The 21,101-nt window shown below is 33.8% G+C and overlaps 2 protein-coding genes across 4 annotated transcripts; one reads left to right on the top strand and one right to left on the bottom strand.

The window, feature by feature from the left end:
• Positions 1 to 1,083: 1,083 nt before the first annotated feature.
• Positions 1,084 to 9,322, bottom strand: LOC131181603 (zinc finger CCCH domain-containing protein 38-like). The gene is made up of 5 exons (XM_058150426.1): positions 9,133 to 9,322; positions 8,246 to 8,309; positions 4,386 to 4,811; positions 1,442 to 3,680; positions 1,084 to 1,298 (listed from the first exon to the last, which is right to left on the bottom strand). The coding sequence occupies exons 3-5, from the start codon at positions 4,763 to 4,765 to the stop codon at positions 1,266 to 1,268; spliced, it is 2,652 nt and encodes an 883-aa protein (XP_058006409.1). The 5' UTR covers positions 4,766 to 4,811; positions 8,246 to 8,309; positions 9,133 to 9,322; the 3' UTR covers positions 1,084 to 1,265.
• Positions 9,323 to 16,480: 7,158 nt separating this feature from the next.
• Positions 16,481 to 20,792, top strand: LOC110648071 (probable pectinesterase/pectinesterase inhibitor 51). 3 transcript variants are annotated; one of them, XM_058150425.1, is made up of 3 exons: positions 16,481 to 17,385; positions 18,953 to 19,116; positions 19,949 to 20,792. In XM_058150425.1, the coding sequence occupies exons 1-3, from the start codon at positions 16,625 to 16,627 to the stop codon at positions 20,632 to 20,634; spliced, it is 1,611 nt and encodes a 536-aa protein (XP_058006408.1). In that variant the 5' UTR covers positions 16,481 to 16,624; the 3' UTR covers positions 20,635 to 20,792. The 3 variants fall into 3 exon arrangements, with proteins under 3 accessions (XP_058006408.1, XP_058006407.1, XP_021657865.2); XM_058150424.1 differs by lacking the exon at positions 18,953 to 19,116 and having other exon boundaries at positions 16,495 to 17,546; XM_021802173.2 differs by lacking the exon at positions 16,481 to 17,385 and having other exon boundaries at positions 17,867 to 19,116.
• The last annotated feature ends 309 nt before the right edge of the window (positions 20,793 to 21,101 follow it).

Raw genomic sequence — 21,101 nt, 5'->3', positions numbered from 1 at the left:
AGTTTTATATATCATCATTCAACTATTAACAAACCATAAAGCATTCTCTTAAGAAAATAGGTCGAACTTAACTCACTCGGGGAGATGAGTGCCCAAGGCCATAAAAAGAGCACATTACTCAAATCACAAACCAATGTAAAATCTTAACACTCCCCTCTCAAGCCCAAAACCAAACACCTGGAGTGTGAAATATTTATGGGAGGCCCAAACATTAGTTAAGAAGACTCTGATACTATCTTAAGAAATTAGGCCAAGCCTAACTCACCCCTAAAAACTAACTCAAAAGGGAGAGGAATGACCAAAGCCATATAAGGAACATATTACTTTATCCCAAATCAATGTGGGATCTTAACACATTCACATGAAATCCATAAATCCATCTTCAGATGGCGTAAGAAGGATTCAAGCATCAGATGGTGTAAGAAGGATTCAAGCATCAGGCAAAACATAACAGGTGACCTACTTCTCATTCTGCAATAGATATATGACAATACAAGAATACCAGTCACGGAACCAGGAATATTCTTATATTGTCCATACACAGGGTTACCATAAAATAAGGGATACAAAAAGACCTACACAGCCATCCAGTGAGATGCCATGAAGAACAATAGATCTAAAATGCAAACAACCCACAAGCTACATGTGACATTTATTCCTGACTAAACTAGAGACCTTGTTAGGGGCAAACTCAGACCACATCACCAGACAATTGTGTTCATAAAACAAAGCTCCAGAATTGTCCTTAAATTCCGCATAATGAAAGAGTACAGAAATGAATTGCATAACAAATGACCACTGAAACTAGATCACATCAGTAATGACTCCATAAGCCATTGTAAGACAGCAAGGATGAACACCCAAAAAAATGAACTAGATACAGTTAAGTCTCAAAACATTCTATGTAGCAGTAAAATAAAAACAAAAAATGTATGAGCCAAATGCCCTAAGACCAAACCATGTAATGCAAATCATGTCACAAAGAAGAAGGATGACATCAGAAAAAGGTCACTGCCATAAATTTGCCAGCATAAATACCCACACATAGAGAAGTGACGACATATACTTCCAAATGATAAGGTATGACAAATCAGCAGGTAGAAGCTGAAAGGTTAGCCAATCTTTGATTCTAACTACTAAGATACAAAACAGGACAAATGTCGCTCTAGACACTGCATTATCTTAATAAATTAACAAGAAATATTGTGGGTTTGCTATATAACACAGTAAAATAAATGAATAGAAAACACAGGATGTTCCTTTTTTCATTTATCCTTCTGAAATTTCTCCACATAAGCCTGCAACCCAACAAAAAACAATTATGTGAAAAGGTATAATCAAAGATAGTAAATAAATGAATTAAGAAAAAAAAAAGTCCTGTTTGAGACAGAATTTTCATTTCCTGAGAAATACAACATAAACCGAGTAAATGAGAGCCCACCTGTACAAGTTTGGTCAGCTTTGGCTTTGAAAATGAAAGATATTGTTGAATTCTTTCTTGTGTTTGAGGAATAGTTCCCCCCTGCATTGAACCGGTAACTTTGTCAACTACTTTCTTTACAACGTTTTTGTAAGCATCCTTGGTCATTTGACCTTCCTTCCATTTGGGCTTCAGAAGCTCCTTAACGAACTCCACAAGTGCAAACTTAAATGCACGAATCCCCTTGACATCCTTGCTTTGTTTGCCCTCATCAGTCTTTCCATCTCCATCAATGTTCTCCAAGACATCATTTTCTTGTGCAGTCTTGTCCTCCTCTACTTTCCTGCTTTCCTCAGTTACCACCCCATTGTTTTCCTTGGTAACTATGGAGTTTGCACCTGGTTCCATCTCATTTACCTGGTAACTCTTGCCATCAGGTTCTTGCAAACTGTGGAACTTATTATAATCACCAGCCTTTGGTGCACCAGCAACAGATGGAGACAAACTTTTGGATGACATTTCTGGTTTCCCATCCACAACCTTTTTCTCTATAACAAAGTTTTGTGAAAAACCTGGTGGATTATAATTGACAACATTCTTCTCAGCATCAAGGCTGTCACATATAGGATCATACTGCTTCCTCAGCCCTACATTTTGATTTGATTCTGTAGTCACTGCAGAATCTGGTTTAACAAGCTCCTCAGTGTTCACAATGGAAGATGTTTCTGTGTAATTATGGGCATTGGAATTATGAACAGCAAAAAGATGGGGCAGCTGCTTTCCATTTGCAAGTAAGTGAGCTAGAGAGGCCGAGATGTTGGTAAGCTGAGTAAGCTGTTCACTGTTGCTTACCAGTTTCTGAGTCATAGAAACTCCAGAATTCATTTGTGATGCATTTGCATCCCCATCATTATCTGGCTTGTTGATTGTCTTTCCCTCCTGAAGCAGCATCTGATCTTGAGGATTCACATTACCTCCTCCTGAAGTTGGGATTGTTACTTGACCTTGTCCAATAACATTTAAGCCTGAAAGATGTAAAGCATTTGAATTCATGCCATTCTGATCTAAGCTTTGCGCAGACATAATATTGGCAGAAATACTACTATGAGAACTGGCAGTTTTTCCAGTCACACTGTTATCATCGTGAGGCACAGCATTTGCACCAACATCCTTTAACTTGTAGTCCTGAGGTTTGGCAGATGATTCATTTGTCAATGATGGCACAACTGCAGTGACATCATGTGCATGATCTGAAACTTCTCGAGTTATACTGGGATTGCAACTGGTTAAAGAAGCAAGCTTATCAAAATGGTTAGAATGTCGAAATTTATAATTCCACTCAGGAGACATGTCCATATCTCCAAGCCAATTCTCACCACCTGGCCTTTGTTCAGAAGCAACCATGTTGTCACTAGCATTTTCTGTATTCCATGTAAGATCTGTTTCACTCTTGACCATTTTATGATCAATTGGTGCATTGCCAAGTGTCTTATCTTCCTCCAAACAATGACCCCATTTGTCACCAACAGCACATGCAGTGCCCCTTTGATCAGGGGTACCAATTGTCACATTTTTATCCCCACTCAACTTTCCAGCATCTAAAGCACTTGTAGCGCCCCATTTTGGACCATTCCACAATTTCGCCACATCATCAGTGTTTTGGTCAAGTGAACGCCTACCATCCCGTGACCTATCAGGACTTACATGGGCCAAATCCTGATGTGAAAACCTGCAATATTTTCCATTCCGACAATTACCCGCAGCAAAAAATTTGCAAGGAACATCAGATGCTCTGTAGGTTTCACGGTCACTGCGTTTCTCCGGAGATGCATCTCTATGCCTTCTGTCACTATTTTTGTCCCTAGTTACATCATTAGAAGACTCCTTAACAGTCACATTTGAGGTTACATGATGGGAAAACCTGCAGGATGCACCCCTCCTACAGTTGCCTTTAAGAAAATCATTACAACAATCAACAGATCTTCCACTCACTGAGGGGTAGTCCCTGGAATCATGGGGAGTGGGATGTTTTGAAGTTACAGTTCTCCTGTGTCTTTCCCAGCCATCCACATAACTCTGATTACCTTGGTGAAGAAATTGACAGTGACTACCTCTCCTGCATCTCCCAACAGCAAAATCTTTACATAATTGAGCTGATACACCTGATCTGCTTCTACTTCTCTCGTACAATCCTGATTCTCGCCCAAAGCCACGGACTGGACTTCTACTCCTGCTCCGGCTCTCGCTCCGGCTCCTACTTCTGCAAATAAACCAGAAATGGGATGATCAAATAACATCAACCAACCATCTCAACTCTCCTATCGAGAGAGAGAGAGAGAGAGAGAGAGAGAGAGAGAGAGAGAGAGAGAAAGAGAGAAACAATTATAATCAACAAAGAATCAATTTAAGAAGCTTAGCAGTGACTATTACAGTATTACTTCCTCACTACAACATGCATAAACTTCATCAGAAAGTTGAAACAACATTATGCCAAGTGCATGCGAATAATAAAACAGGAAAACCACAAGCTACAAACTAACAAAAACTTGAAAAATTTTAAGTAGTTGGTGAAGATTTACATCTCAAGCAAATTCTAGTTCAGGAAACAAGACTGACTGACTGGCTTCTTAGTAATATGTATGCCATTAAAAAATAATATTAGAAGATAAGAACCAAGGGGCAGACCTAAGAGTTGAAGAAAGTAGAAAGGACTCAGAGGCCCTATATCTTTCTGAATATGTAAACATAAACAGGGTGAAATGGAAGAAATGGATACATGTAGCCAACCTCAACTAGTTTGAGGGCTTAAGGCTAAGTTAAGCAGGGTACATAATAGTTCATACATTATCCATTATTTTTATATGGATATATGCACAAAGGGAAACACAGGAAAAATAAAATAAAGAAAAAAAAAACAAGAGAGAGAATACTACAGTTATATCAATGAGAAAAAATCTTATCAAACCTTCTTGATCTTTTCCATTCACTTTTAGGAGAGTTGCGTCGGTTTTGCTGCCTCCATTCATCAAGACCAGGAGACATTCTTGTCCCATAACTCTCATCTCCATCCCATGTGGCCATTGCTTTTAAACTTCTGTTACGCTCCTCATCAATGCTATCATCCCTATGTGAGCCTCTTCTTCCAGACAAAGGTTCCAGAACAGGCCATTTGGCGCGAGTGCTACTTGCTCCTTCAGGAGACAGCCAGTCATGCTGTGATTCTTTGTCATGAAAAGATAAGCCTGCTTTCCCAGACCATGCATTTTCATTTACATTATCAAATGGGATACGGGATTCTTCTTTCAAATCCCACTTAGAACTGCGTCTTCTGCCACTTCCACTCATTTTACCAAATGCAGCACTGCCTTCTCTCAGTCAAAAGGAGTACAAGCTGGTGCCAGCAAGAGAATATTATTAGAAGCAGAAGAATATTATTAAAAGCAGGGTCCAAATTCAAAGGTACAAACTTAGCTAACATAAAGTAATGGCACCATGATGCAAGACAGCCTACGGTACTGAAAATTAGGCCGCATCACACCAGATTATTTTGTTGTCATTAAGCATAAGCAAGAGTTAGAAGGCAATGCAATAATCACCTTCTCTTCCACCTTGTAATACAAAATATAAATAGTAGAGAAACCTAAAGTGTCAGTTTCTCAGTTTGGTTCCAGGTTGGTTCCAATCATCATCATAAACTTCAAAATAAGCCCACAATTTGCAACTTTTATTTTTTTTCCCTTTTTCATATGAAAACAGTTTTTTTATTGTGTTGTAGAAATTTGTGATCAATTTTTAACTTGTGCCATATTTATAGATGGTTAATGTCAATCCAACTACTTTTTCTTCTTCCTTTTTAAAAAAAAAAAAAAAAAAAACCACCAGTGTTTGGTCTATGCATTTGCTCAGGTATCAATGATTTAATATAGGAGAGATCACATGCTTGTCCCTCAATGTCATCAGACCACATGAACTTGATAAGATCAATTTTCTCATCATTACTAGCAACAAACTTGTCAGTTCTCTGTTTGATGCCAGTAACATTCCACTTTTTAGGACATTGATTATAAGCATGTCCATTCTCTTCAAAACTGTGAGGAACAAATGGAATTTTTTTTACTTGCTTTGCCAATACTACAGCCTGATCAATGGAAGGAAATTTCCTTATCTTTCAATTCAATTGGTGTCATAATTAAGTCCACCAGAATATCTAATGATGCAACATTGAATATCATCTTCAAAACCACATTAGGCAACAAGATTATGGCACACCAAGGATCAAGTATTAACATCCTTGTCACCCTGTGAAAGAACACACTACTTGGGGTTAATTCCCCTTCATAGTGAAGGGTAAAAAAATTCTCCTCCAATAAAAATTTGAACAAAGCTCAATCAGTAATAGACAAGTGCTATCAAAGTTGACGTTGCTAAGCATGATTGTGATACCAAGTGCAAGCAAAACGTTTCAAACATTGACTGCATACCCTCTCTACATTTCTCATACTACAGTACTAAAAGATTCTCTTTTTTAAGCCAATCATGAAGAACTGTGGATCACCATTAAGTTCAAGTGGTGGTGCTTCTAGCAAGATTCTGACACAGCAATGCTGGGTTCTAATAAACCTTGTGATTCCTAGTTCAATAGTAATGGTGGTTTTTTTAACTGGTATATGAGCTCAATGACAAAGGAGAAATCATAAGAATTTCTAATAGCTTGGCCAATAAGCTTTTCAATATGATTCTGACAATAGGGGAGAGCATTCGGTTCCGAACCGAACTGATTAAGAAAAACAGGAAAACCGAATGGGCTGAAATTCAAGACCGAACTGAACCGATATTTCAGGAATAATCAAATCAAAGCAAACCGATTATGATCAGTTCGGTTTGGTTTGTTTCAATGAAAACCGAAATTAATAAAAACCCAAAGAGGCCTCCATCGTTAACTTCACACCTCTGCAATGGTTTCTCAATTAGTAAATTCCAATCCAACAAAATTTCTCAGATGCCAACAACATCAAGGAATCAATCAAACAGAAATTAACAGTAAAACCGAAATTAACAAAACCAAATAATCAATCCTACTGCCACAGCAGCAAAATTTCAACAAATAGATCAAAACCTAGTTGTTCAAATCAAGTATCTAGAGACAAGATATAGAAGAAGAAGATCCAGAGAAATGGAGTTTGGAGGATTAAGACTTGGACAAGATGAGTCCAACGTTGCAGCAATAGGAGGTTCGTCTCGTGAGGTGATGAGGGATGGCGAAATAGTGCACAAATTCTTGAGTTGTGTTGAAGGACGATGCACATCATTGCGACTTCATCTCGCTGAGCGACATGAAAAGGAGACAAACCTAAAAGGTTGAAACACTAAAACTAAAAGGAAAGAGGCATGTGAGAAGACGATTGAGTGAGACTTGAGAGTGTGAGAAGATAATTGGGCCTGCTTGTGAGAAGGATATCTGCGAAGGAAGAAGGTGATGAAGGAAAAGGTGAGGAAGAGATTGCATTTGTGATTGTGAGAGGAAAAAATCAAAATGTAAAATGGAAAGGAAAACGAAACAAGGAATGTTGAAAAATGGGCTGGGCTTATTATTTTAAACACATGTAGACGACGGTGGCAAAGGAGAAGGCCCACAGTTAACTTCAATTTCATTTATCTCGGTTTTTTCTGTTATAACCGAATTAAAAACCAAACCAAACCGAACTGAAAACTGATATTCTTAAAAATAGATAACCAAACCAAATCAATTGAACCAAATTGGTTCGGTTCAGTTTTTCAGTTTAGACCGAAAACTGGCAATCCTGCTGACAAGTAATGACTGATCACAAATCGAACAGAATATGATGAAATAGCTAAAGGTGGCAGCCGTGGCGAATAATGCCCCAGGGTGGATTTTGAACATGACAACATATTTCTATGTTATTTGTAAAAATGTAAAATCCTAAATTTAATACAAACTATTGGAAAAAAAAAATGACTGCACAAGTTGGCTCCAATACCATCTGATGTAGCATCCTAAGTTCACACCCACCAAATATTCTAATTCAACCAAAAACCAAATATGCCTATAATACATCCTTACATAGAAAAATAATCAAAATTACAAAATAAAAATTTCCTACTTATAAAATCCCTAAATTAACAATAATTATTGCAAATAGGTCCTCTCCAAAACATGCTTGAGTCACAATTGAGACTGGGTTATGCCTATGGGGAAGGACACATACTGCATCTGCATCACTTATGAAATAAGCACAACTGCAATAAGTTGATAAAATTGATGAAAAATAAATAAAAATAAAAACTTATGTATATAAGCATCTAACTCCACTCTATCTTGCCTTCAAAAGTGTTTATGAGCTTTCACATGTATGGTTTTATTTTGACATTGAGAGTTAAGCAATACAAATATAAACTTTGAGACCCAGGACAAAACACAAACTTTGAGACCGTTGACAAAACATTGACTGGTCCAATGGATCATCATAATTAGTAACAAGTTATTCACCCAAGAAATTTACAATTCAAATTTGATAGTATGCATTAAAGACAACTGCCACTTTCATGTATAGAAGAGGAACAGAGGTCCAAGGGAAAATTTGGAAGCTTCAACCTAACCTCCAAAAGCACCATTAATGCATAAAAAATGGTGATTTTACCTGACTTAATTTCCAAATATATGAGTTCCCTTTTCACATTGCATTCTTTTTTTAAAAAAAGAAACAAAAACCCCAAAGTAAAAAACCCCAAAGTCATGACAGCTACAGACTTATAAAAGCAATTGCTATAGAATAACTAATTATGGCAAATGCCACTGCTACTTACCCACTTCATTCTCTCCCATGAAGATGGTCTCCATTTCAAAGGATTCAGATGAAGCACGAGGAACCTACAATTTATTTTTGCATCAATTCCCCGGATAATAGAAAACACATATCATAATTTAAACTCAAAAGACAAAACAAAACTAAATTATCAGTCTGAATGCATAAGCAATAAAGTTGTGCTCAAATTACCTGGTTTTTTAATAACCTTTTTTTGTGGTTTCAGCATTACCAAAGTTGCATTCACACCCCCCCCCCCCCCCAAAAAAAAAAAAAATGCCGGCACCCAAACAGTGATAGATTGAACCACAAAATTTTTAAACTTCCCCAATTTAGCAAGAACTTTTTTCTAGAGAGATAGAGAAATTTTATTGTCCGGATTGCCTTCTCAGTCATTTTATGTGGTAGTAGATAGATAGGTTAAGCTAATATATCTAACAACATTCTTGCATATTTTCAGCTACCATGCAATCATGAAGCATTTAACACTAACAATGAAAGAATAACCTTTTAACGAATTCAACTGTAATGTGTAAATTATGTACGAGGAAAGTTGCCCATCAAATCTAAACACAGAACTAAGGAAGTCCCAGCCCTTTGAATTTGGCGCAAAAATCCCCAGAAGCAAATATATTTAGCTGTGATGTTAAAGAAAGCCCATATGAGGAATTTCACTGAGAAGAATAAAATGAAAGCATCACTGCTGAAGAAAAAAAAAATCTCTTCGATTTCTTAAGCAATGGAAAGGTTTTGAAAAAGACCAAATAATTGTTGAGCGAAAGCAGCAAAAAATAAAAAAGAAAAAGAAAAAAGAAGCAACGAAAATGACAGCAAAAGATAGAGGCAACCAAAGACAGAGAGAGAGAGAGAGAGAGAGAGAGAGCCTACCTGCAACGGCAACGTCAGTAGCCTAGTAGAACAGACAAGAAATCAGCGATATGGATGCGGCGGAGTTAAAGATCGGCGGTGGAAGACCGAGCCGATACGATCGTCCGAGGGAAGAAAATTAGGGAATCAGGGATTGCGTCACCACTACAACTCTTCAGCTCCGCAAAATTTATATAAGGAGTTTCTATATTTTTTAGAAAGTAAAATTTATTTTGTGCGCATTAATAAGGTTTAATTTGGTGAAAAATTTTATAAATAAAAATTAAAAATTAAATAATCAAAATTTTAATTTATAAATTACATAAAAATATTGACATCACTTCAATTTTAGTGAGATTAGAAATTCTATTTTCACTTTAATATGATAATGATTTTATTTTTTATCAAATTAGATTTTATATATTTTTATTTTAATTATATATTTTAATTAATGATATATGAAATTTAATATAAAAATGTTTAAACTTATTTTTATATAAAATTAATTTATAATTATACAAAATCCAATAAATTTTGATATACCCAGCAAATAAAGTTTAATTTCAAATGAGATGGGGATTAACTCATAAATTACCTGCTATAAAAAAATAAATATTTATCTAAAAAAACTATAACACTTTGAATTTTTAAATAATTATTTTATATATAGTTATATAATTTTTTACTAGTTTGATGGGCCTAGGAGAGGCAATATGACGTTGTTATGACGTGAGCCTGAGGCCATTTGATTTATAAGTGTTGTTTGAGTTGCCTTGCTAGTTGAATAGGTCCTAGGTATAGGTAAAATTCTGTCAAATTTTTAGCAAAAATTTAAGATGTCTTTGACTAACTTTCTTATTTTGTTTTAATTTTAATAAATTAATGAATATAATTGTTTAGGTGATCCGGATCAATGTTCTCCTCCGCCCAGCCGCTTTAGTAATCTGTGATTAATCTGTGAGTAGATATTGATTTTATTTATAATTTCAATATTATTATATATTATAGACATGTTCATGCATTCACTTATAAATATGTAGATATAATTAATTACTAGGCATGTAATGTATTACATATTTATTTGATGAAATTATTGTGAATGTCGCCTTAGGGTAATTTAGAGTTTTGTGTGTATTAGCGTGCGTGTGATGTGAATATAGATATAGGTAAGACAAGTAGTCATGACTGGAGCTTGACTTGTTAGGACCTGATCCTTATATATGGATAAGTCGGGATGAGTACGACTTTTAGTTAATCTCGTTGACCCTCGCATTTAAATTATTAAGAGAAAGTTCGACTTAAGTTAACCTTGTTGGCAGGTATTGGAATTAAGAGAACTGTATAGGGGATCAGCTTTCATATGTATATATGTTGATGTGACACATGGGTATGTGCACACTCCAAATTATTTTTTGTGCGAATATTACTTGAATTGTTTGATACTATGTGATTATGTTGCATTTCATATCCAGGCAATACATTAGTTTTAGATAGTTATAAAAATTGTATCTAAAATCAATATCTTACTTTGTGAGTTGAACACTCATTCCTGTTTACCATATTTTTTTCAGGTTAATGAAAGATTTTTTTGTGATTAACCTGCTTCCTTTCTCGCAAGTCTATTAACAGCAAATATATGTATTTCATTCTATTCATTTGAAATATAAAACTCCGCATATACTATTAGTATTATGCTCTTGTCAGGGATTGTATAATTTAAATCTTTTGATGTTATTGTAATTTATTATTATGTGTGGATACAGAGTTACATCCTTAGATGAGGAAGCTGAACTCCCATTTGTTCGATTGGCTATATTGAGAATGGTGAGGGTGAGCTAAGCTCCCCAAATTGAGATATGTTGAGTTATTTTATGCTTTACAGGTCGAGTGAGTTGAAAACTCTCAATTGGATAGTTTAATTTATGGCTGAATTCTGTCCATTTGTTTCTTGAAATTAAACTACAGTGATAGGCCTTATAATTGGATTAGGAACAGTTAAGTTTACTACAGGTTTTTGGGGCGTTATGCTAATCCAAGTTCTAATACCAGTCCGACCCATAATTTGTGTAGTGACAAGTTCAATGCAAGTTATATTTTTCGCTGTCATTAAGGATGATAACAGGTTGGATTTTTTTAATATCTAACTCGACTATATCCTATCAAAATGGATTCGTATAATATATAATAGGATTTAAAACGAGTTCAAGTGCAATTTAAATATTTTATTGAATTATGAAATTTTAAAATAACAATATTAATAACAAAATTTTAATTTATAAATTAAATAAAAATATTGACATCACATCAGTTTTACTTAGATTAGAATTCTATTTTCATTTTAATATGATAATTATTTTATTTTTTAGTAAATTAATATTTGAACATTTATATATTATTTATTTTAGTTATATATTTTTCATTAATTATATATAAATATTTAATATAAAAAAATGTTCAACTTATTTTTATATAAAATTAATTTATAATTATAGAAAATCCAGTAAATTTTAAGATACTCAAAAAATAAAGCTTAATTTCAAATGAGGTGGAGTTTTGCACATAAATTACCTTCTATCAAAAAAATAAATATTTATCTAAAAAAGGTCAATGCAAATTATATTCTTTGCTGTCGTTAAGAATAACAATGGGTTTGATATCTAACTCGACTAGATCCTATCAAAATAGATTCGGATAATATATAATCAGGGTTGAAATAAATTTGAGTGTAAGAAGTAATAATTGTACTTTGTTCGAATGCTATTGGGAAATTGAAAGAGAGATATTATTCTTTGATTATATATATTAGGAAAAATGTCTTTGATAACATTTATAAGATCAAGTGCTTATTACCGTGCTAAAAATTTAGCAGAAACGCAACTCTAACTCTTTATAATGTAAAAGACTAAGCGCTAAGGGTGAGCATTATTCTGTAATTTAGTTCAGTTTTTAAAATAATTCGGTTCGGTTCGGTTTTATATTATAAAAATTTCAGTTATTTCGGTTCAGTTCAGTTTTAAAGAAAAAAAAATCGGTTAAACCGAATCGAACTGAATAGTAATTTTATATATTCAAATCGAACTAAACCGAACCAAATTAATTTTTGAATTGATTTATTTTTATGGAGAATTTATGAATTATATGTAATTATATATATAAAAATTATTTAATTTCATTAATTAATGGTTATTATGTTTAAACCAAAGTCAAAATTAGGCCAATAACTTGAAAATCAAGTCTAAATTAAAAAATCAATAAAAAATAAAACCGATCGGTTTGAACCGACCGAACCGAATCGAAATATAGCGGTTCAATTCGATTTGTTTTTTCACCAATTTCGGTTCAATTTTTAAAATATGTAATTCGGTTTTCATGATTTAATTCGGTTCGGTTGGGTTTGAATCTAATGCTCACCCCTACTAAGCGCCATAAGCCAAAAGATCTAGGTAGGATGTTAGTCCACTGACTTATCTTTACTCAGTGCCAACAATCTCCTAGCACCTTCGAGCTCATGACTTTGTCTTTAATACCAATTGTAGGATGGAGCATCTATTAGAGATTCAAACCCATGACCTCGTCACCAATTGTGGGATGGAGCGCTTACCACCATGGCCTGCCCCCACCACTACTTTTTGCTACAATTTATAGAAACTATTAATTGGTTAATCGGCAAGTTCTCCATATATATCATAGGTATTCAAAACTATGTGATAGTGAGTAATTTATATAGTTATGAGTTTTGAGTTTAAGTTTCATTTTGTTTTCATGCTCAATTTCATCCCTATAGTTACTTTTCCGTTCAATGTCCAAACTGAAAAAATGTTAGGTGTTAGTTCAAGCTCTCCATCTCCAAATCGCTATACCTATTCTCAATTGTAGAGCTCCTAAGGATGGCCATGACCATGATTCTCCTATCAAGCATGGAAGGAATTCATGGGTCTTGAGCATCCATAATTCCCAAAATGCTCACCTAAACCTATGATTGTCTCTTTCATCAACCCTGCAGTGTGGAGCTAAAAAAAAAAGCATAGTTCAATTCGTTTATTGGATGTGAGGTGTGAAGCTTTAGACTTAATCGAAGCCAAATGAATAAAAGGAAATGGAAACAGAGAAAGATATGCATATTATGTTTTTTTTTCTTTTTGTCCCTAAAGATAAGTTTTATTCATTAGGAGCCCCATCTACTCAATGCACCGGATCCAAAATCCAACCCTCAGAGGCATCTCATAGCCGTCGAGCAGAAGAAGTACCACCGAATCCAAGAACATGTTAACCAAGCAGTGGCCAGAGCTAAAAAAAAGTCACCGTAAAAAAAAAAATATGAAAGAAAGATTTCCAACAAAATCAAAGAAAACTAATAAAGTGTAATTAAAAGGAAGAATGATGTAATTTGCAGATTTTCTTAATTATGATCATAAAATTTCAGATTCTCTTTAACGTTATCAATCTCGCATTGGTAATTTCTTAATTATGGCTATAAAATTTCAGATTTGTTTGATTTTATAACCATAATTAAGAAAATTTCAATGCAAGATGAATAAAATAAAAGAGAATATGGAATTTTATGATCATAATTAAGAAATTCTCAATGTAGAAATTGATTAAATCAAAGAGAATTTGAAATTTTAATGATATAATCTACAACAATCAACCATATCTATGCAACAAAGGCTAATTTTCTTTTTTCTTTAGTTGAGTAATGTTTTGGTTTATAAACCAATTATTAGTTGAAGATTTTGTTCAAATGAAGGAAGGCTAGAGAAAAAAATATGATATTAATGGGTGAATGTGGGACTGGCTTTAATAATACTCAACTAAACTAAACTTTTATCTCAATTTGAGGTCGGCTATATGGATTCTCTTTCTCCATTTTAAACGATTTTGGGTTAAATCCTTAAAAATGTGTAATGCTTATAGGTCATGTTGTACTACTATCCTCCAAGTCAGTTTAAGTCTATCACTTCTTTTCTTTCCATCCTCTGACCTAATGTGTTCTGCTTGTCTAACTGGAGCCTCCGTATGTCTACGCTTCACATTACCAAATCACCTTAATCTTTTTTCTCTCAACTTATTCAATAAAAGAAAAAAAAAGAAATCAAATAATGAAATGGTTTTAATCTCACATATAGAAAAATGGTTTTTCTAAGAAATATATGAGGACTATAATATATCTTATAAATAAATTTTACACATTAATAACACAAAAAAATATTATATTTATGTTTTGCATTCATTGAAAACACCTTCAAGATAATATTATTGCATAAAAAAGAATTCTTTAAAATATTAAAAATAAATCAGAAAATTCAAATTTTACAATTATATGTCATAGAAAATATTATTGTATGAGATGAGAGTTGTTATTCAATTCACATGGATATTAAAATCTATAAATATGCATGAAATGAATTATATTCATAAAAGATTTCTCTAAACACTGTTTATATTTTGAAATTGATAAATGAATTATATTCAACTTATTTATATATATTTTTAGACACAATAAAAGGTAAAAGATATTTATGTTGAGATTCGATCTTCATTATTTAAATAGAATTGTAAAATTTAATTATTAATTTTGAGATGCAGTTATTATTATTATTATTATTTATAAAAATCTGCTCTTTATTAAAAAATAATGTGAATATTTAACTTTATGATAAGATTGACTCTAAAATAAAATAAGTTTGCTTTCTAAGGATTTTCTTTTTCTTAATAGTTTACGTATTTCTCTATGTGTTCAACAAAAAATGAAACCCTCAAAATAAAGGCATTTAATTAAAATTACATTTAAAAAGTTGTGACATTAGTTATTTTAGTTGTGAAAATAGACCTATTCTTAAATATATTTAATATTTTCAATCATTTAATTATGAAATTTGAGATAAGAATGATAATAATAATAAAGATATTTAAAAAAAAATAAAAATAAATTAAATAAAAAACATAGAATTAAATATTTAATATAAAAGATAATAACTACTATAAGTATATAATTATAAAGCATGATATTAATAATTAAATAAATATTAATTAAATATATCTAATATTTTCAACTATTTAATTGTGGAATTTGAAATAAACATAATAATAATAATAATAAAGATATTTAAAAGAAAAATAAAAACAAATTGAATAAAAAATATAGAATTAAATACTTATTATAAAAGATAATAATTACTATAAGTATATAATTATAAAGCATGATATTAATAATTAAATAAATATAAATTAAATATATCTAATATTTTCAACTAGTTAATTGTGAAATTTTAAATAAACATAATAATAATAAAGATATTTAAAAGGAAAATAAAAAAATTAAATAAAGAAATATAATTATATACTTAATATAAAAGATAATAATTATTATAATTCTATAATTATAAAATATGATAATTTATATACTATAAGTGACACATAGCTGAACCAAGAGAAAATCTATCAATATGGTAACACCAACGAAAATAATAATAATAATAATAATAATAATAATAATAATAATAATAATAATAATAATAATAATAATAATAAATAGATAGATTACCATTAGGCTATGTGACAGAATTGATTAAAATTGGGATAAATTAAGATTAAATCTGTGAGTCATAGCAAAACTCATGAGGCACTTTTTGATTTAAATTTAAGTCATGATTTCGTCCTTAAATTTCATTAACAAAATAGTCTATGTATTTAATTTTTTTTTTTAATTTAAAATAATTTAATTTATTAAATTTTATTTTATTAATAAAATAATTCATATATCTAAATTTTATATTTTATAATTTTTATATTAAATAATTATAAATATAAAAATATTTAATATTTTAAAATTAAAAAGCAATTAACGAAGTTAATAATCTTGACAGCGTTAAATGATTAGATTCTAAGTTAACATTTATTAAATATTATAATCATAATTTATAATTTTTTTAAATATTTCCTTATTTTTCAGTAATTTAATATTTTTATATGTAATATTAGAATATATAGTTTTTAGAGTTTAAGATTTTAATATATATTTTATTTTAAAACATTAAAATTCAAGTTTTTTAAAATATAGGTATTATTTGTTTTAAATAGATATATGTTGTACAAAATAAAATATTTCTGTATGTAATATATATAATAAAAAAACAGTTTTTTTAAAAATAAGCAATTAAAAAAAAAAAAACCTAAACCAAACACAGCCTTAGTTGTAAATTTGCCATTAATTTTTTTTTTTGTCCTATGAGATTCCAGGAAATGAGACTCCAATGGTATGCTGGAGCTGGTATGGAGAAATCTATTTTCTTCCTCTTCTTATTGACTCCTGTAGCTGTAAGCCCGCGAATGAAGCCATTGATTGATCCTTTCTCTCCCACTGCCAGAAACGACAAATGCCCAAAAATAACCCATCAAACTGCCTTCCAAATATATCCACTTCAATATCTCATCACCGTCACCACTATAAATACCCACCAATGGCATCACTTTCGCATTCCCACTCACCAACTCCGTTTTTCTTTCCATTTGCATGGCCTCCTCTCTCTTCTCCCTCTCTGTCCTCGCCCTTTTTCTCCTACTACGCGAATCGGAACCATCATCAGTGGCCACCGGTACCCCACCTGAGATCTCCCAAGCTTGTAACTCAACGAGGTTCCCAGATGTCTGTGTATCATCTTTTGCCGATTCCAAACAGGTCCCTCAAAACCCAACCCCGCTTCAAATTGTCCAATCGGCTATTTCTTTATCCGCTGCCAATCTCCAAACTGCTCAATCAATGGTTAAGTCCATTCTAGCCAACTCCACCGGTAGTTTAAATCGCACCAACGCAGGTAAAAACTGCATAGAACTACTCGGCAATTCCCAATACCGTATCTCATCAACGCTAGATGCTTTGCCACGTGGCAGGAACAAGGACGCCAGGGCTTGGATGGGCGCGGCAATGATTTTTCAGTACGATTGCTGGAGCGCTTTCAAGTACGCAAACGACACGTCGCAGACTAACGAAACGATGTCGTTTTTGAATACGCTTATCATGATTAGCAGCAATGCCTTAAGCTTGCTTATGGCCTACGACATTCACGGGAACCAAACCGAGTCGTGGACCACAGCAAAGACGGAGCGGGACGGATTTTGGGAAACTCCCGGGTCGGGCGGCAACTTGGGATTCAATGGCGGGTTCCCGTCGAATTTAACGGCGGACGTTACAGTTTGCAAGGATGGGAGTGGCGGGTGTTATAAAACGGTGCAGGAGGCTGTAAATGCAGCACCTGATAATCAGGCGAACAAAAAGTTTGTGGTATACATAAAGGCTGGAGTTTATAACGAGATCGTTAGAATTCCGTTGGAGAAGAAGAATGTTGTGTTTTTGGGAGATGGTATGGGCAAAACGGTCATTTCGGGGTCGTTAACCGTGGGTCCTACTCTTTCCACTTACAACACAGCCACTGTTGGTGAGTCAACGGTTTCCTACATTCTTCAAAATTTTATTTATATTATTGTGGCCTTAAAAGTGATTATTATTTTTGTTAAACTGCTTTATTATTTTTTTTTAATTAACAAGTAAATAGTAAAGTAATTATTTTATAGATATTTTATATAATTTCTATTCATTTAATTTTAAATTAAAATAATATAATCTAATTTAGCCTAATAATTAAAGACATCATTTAGACTAAGGTAAAGTAAGACAACAAAATTACAAATTAAGAATTCATCAAATCCCAATAATCTGTCTACCTAGTTAAGAATATCCTATGCATGTATTATGTGAAAAAAATTACAAGATGCTCCCTTTGGTCTGCAATTTCATTCTTCTTCTTCTTCGTCAATGATTTTGATGGTAATTTTTTTATTCCTTAATTATTAATTTGAGTTGGGAACAGATCTAGATGTTCTGGTATGTGATGTATCACGTGTGCTCCATTTCCATTACCACTCATCTCTAAAAGCCTCCACTTTTGACTCCTCTCCTTCCCATACCCATCTCCACCACCATGACAGCACCCACCACCAACGCCACCAGAACAAAATTTCCTCGCTCAAAATCCAAATGCATACTCTTTACCATCATTGCTTCTCTCCTGCTTTTGTCTCTCGTCGCTATTATCCTCTTTTTTACCCTTCGTCACAAAATCTCACATTCCCACTCTCCAAATTCATCTTCAAGCTCAAACTTACCAATAGCTGCTATCCAATTAGCCTGCCAAGCCACACAACACCGGGAAACTTGTCAAACCTCTCTATCTCAGTCCAATCTTGTCCCTTCCAATCCTACCCCACTTCAAATTATACAATCTGCATTGTGGGTCTCCTCCCAAAACCTCACAATTGCACAATCAATGTTGAAGTCCCTCCTAGCCTCCGCCGCCAGTAACCAAAACGTCACTAACGTTGTCAAAAGTTGTTTGGAGATTTTGGGTTTTTCCCAGTACCGCAGTTCAGTGTCGAATGACACTTTGCCATTCGGTAAGACCAAAAATGTTCGTGCTTGGATGAGTGCGGCGGTGGCTTACCAATACGATTGTTATGGAGGACTGAGTTATCAAGGCGGCAACTCGCAGGAAGTCAATGAAACGAAGGCTTTTCTTGACAATTTGATTGGGCTCAGCAGCAATGCTTTAAGCATGATTGTCTCTTACGATTTATTTGGCAACGAAACCCGGTCCTGGCGACCGCCAAAAACAGAGCGAGATGGGTTCTGGGAGGACCCAAAGTTGCGCGGTGAAATGGGGTTTAGCGGTGAGTTTCCGTCAAACTTAACAGTGGATGCGACGGTGTGTAAGAATGTGAGTAGTGGATGTTACAAAACGGTACAGGAAGCTGTTAGTGCAGCTCCCAGTAATGCGACGGAGCGAAGGTTTGTGATACACATAAAGAAGGGGGTTTATGAGGAGATCGTTAGGGTCCCGATTGAGAAGAAAAATGTGGTTTTCTTAGGCGATGGAATGGGGAAAACGGTAATTACAGGGTCGTTGGCTGTTGGTCAGCCTGGTGTCAATACATATGAGTCTGCTACTGTTGGTAAGTTTAAACCATTTCCAAGCTTCTCCATGACCATAGTTGGGAATATGCTGGATATGCCAGCTTTACCAAACCATGCTTCCTAAGAAGCAGCTTGGTGGCACCCGTGGTGCCAAACTGGGCCAGAATCTGCTTATTTGCTCCCTTTTTTTTTTTTTCTATAAATTAACTCCTGTTTTGATTTATTTTAAGGCAAGCTCCGCAGAATCTGCTAATTTTCTTTTATTCCATAAATTAACTCCTCTTTTGATTTATTTTAAGGCAAGCTCCACAGAATCTGCTGCTAATTCATGAATCAGTATAAATAATGTAGGCGTATACACTATACTGTGACATATAATTAATTTTATTATATATACGCTATCACATGATCTGCAATTCTGCATCCACATCCTGAAGTATCCGCATGGTTAAGTAAATGAATGTGAAGTCTGAATTAAAGTGCTTGTTGCTTTCAGTATTTTTAATTGCTGATTTTTCCTTTCAAAATTCTCTGTTATAAATGAAGCAAATCATCAATTGTGTTTTTGTTGTCTGGCCGGTTCAAAGTTTATGCTTTTGCCTCTGGCCGATGATTTGGAAGAAAAATCATTACTACAACTTGTAGGCATGAACATTTTCAACCCATTAGTACAATGTTTTGTGTGTTGATTTCATGGAGGTCTCTGAAGGAAAAGAATTTTGCTGATGCATCTGTATATATTTGAAAACTCTAAAATGATGCACATTCTACAAATTAGAAAAGAAATCAAGTGAAATGTATCACAAAGCTTTTCTTTAAAATTCATGGTCTATACATTGTAGTTTGATATGTTCTGTAATTTTGCTGAAGGGGTTCTTGGTGATGGATTCATGGCTAGTGGTGTCACATTCCAGAATGCAGCAGGTCCTCCTACCCACCAAGCAGTGGCTTTTAGATCAGACAGTGATCTATCATATATTGAGAACTGTGAATTCCTAGGCAATCAAGACACTTTGTATGCTCATTCTCTTCGCCAATTCTATAAATCATGTCGGATTCAGGGCAATGTCGATTTCATTTTTGGAAACTCAGCAGCAGTTTTCCAAGATTGTCAAATCTTAGTTGTTCCCAGGCAAGAAAATCCGGAAAAAGGCGAACAAAATGCTGTCACTGCACACGGCAGGACAGACCCTGCCCAATCAACAGGTTTTGTGTTTCAAAACTGTTCGATCAATGGCACTGCAGAGTACATGGCATTATACAATGGCAACCCAAAGGTTCACAGGAATTACTTGGGAAGGCCTTGGAAGGAATACTCAAGAGTCGTTTACATAAATTGCAATTTTGAATCTCTCATAACAGCAGACGGGTGGATGCCTTGGAGTGGCGATTTCGCACTGAATACACTATACTATGGAGAATACAAAAATTCTGGTCCAGGATCTAATTTGTCTCAGAGAGTCACCTGGAGCAGTCAGATTCCGGCAGAGCATGTAAACACATATTCAGCACAGAATTTCATTCAAGGAGACGAATGGATGCCTACATCTTCTTGAATATTCAAAATAAATAATGCTGTATACTAACTTTATTTGTAATAATGTTGTGTGCTGCATTACACTTGTTTACAGAATCAATATGGCGAGTGGTAATGAATTTGCTTAATTTATAGATTGATTACAGGCGTTGTAATCAATTTGAACAAGGTCTCAAATTTGGGCTTCTCTTTCTTTAACTCAGAGATTAGGTCAGCTATGAAAATGGAAAATGGAAAATGGAGGGCGTGAATCAGCCTAACGCATGTGTCTTCTTATGCAAGAAATGTTGAATGATGACATATAACATGACTTGCAGTTAAGGTTGCCTTGACAACAAAGCGAAGTTGCATGCCTTGCCTTGGCTGTGTATTGACCTCAGGCACTAAAATTTCTCCGCTCTTTTCATGATGCGATTCTGCGTGCTCCAAGGAGACCGACCATCCATCATGGGGTTACATGGAAGTTGTAATAGAAACTGCAAGCGA

The sequence above is a fragment of the Hevea brasiliensis genome, chromosome 7 (genome assembly GCF_030052815.1).
Source record: "Hevea brasiliensis isolate MT/VB/25A 57/8 chromosome 7, ASM3005281v1, whole genome shotgun sequence".
NCBI lineage: Eukaryota > Viridiplantae > Streptophyta > Magnoliopsida > Malpighiales > Euphorbiaceae > Hevea > Hevea brasiliensis.
The sequence above is the reverse complement of the archived record's forward strand: the minus strand, read 5'-3'. Positions and strand labels throughout refer to the sequence as shown.

Coding starts and splice junctions, on each gene's coding strand:
- LOC110648071 (XM_021802173.2), top strand. CDS start 18,090: ATGACAGCACCCACCACCAACGCCACCAGAACAAAATTTCCTCGCTCA. Junction 19,117..19,948: donor ATATGAGTCTGCTACTGTTG/GTAAGTTTAAAC, acceptor ATTTTGCTGAAG/GGGTTCTTGGTGATGGATTC.
- LOC131181603 (XM_058150426.1), bottom strand. CDS start 4,765: ATGAGTGGAAGTGGCAGAAGACGCAGTTCTAAGTGGGATTTGAAAGAA. Junction 3,681..4,385: donor GAATGGAAAAGATCAAGAAG/GTTTGATAAGAT, acceptor GTTTATTTGCAG/AAGTAGGAGCCGGAGCGAGA. Junction 1,299..1,441: donor AGCTGACCAAACTTGTACAG/GTGGGCTCTCAT, acceptor GTTGGGTTGCAG/GCTTATGTGGAGAAATTTCA.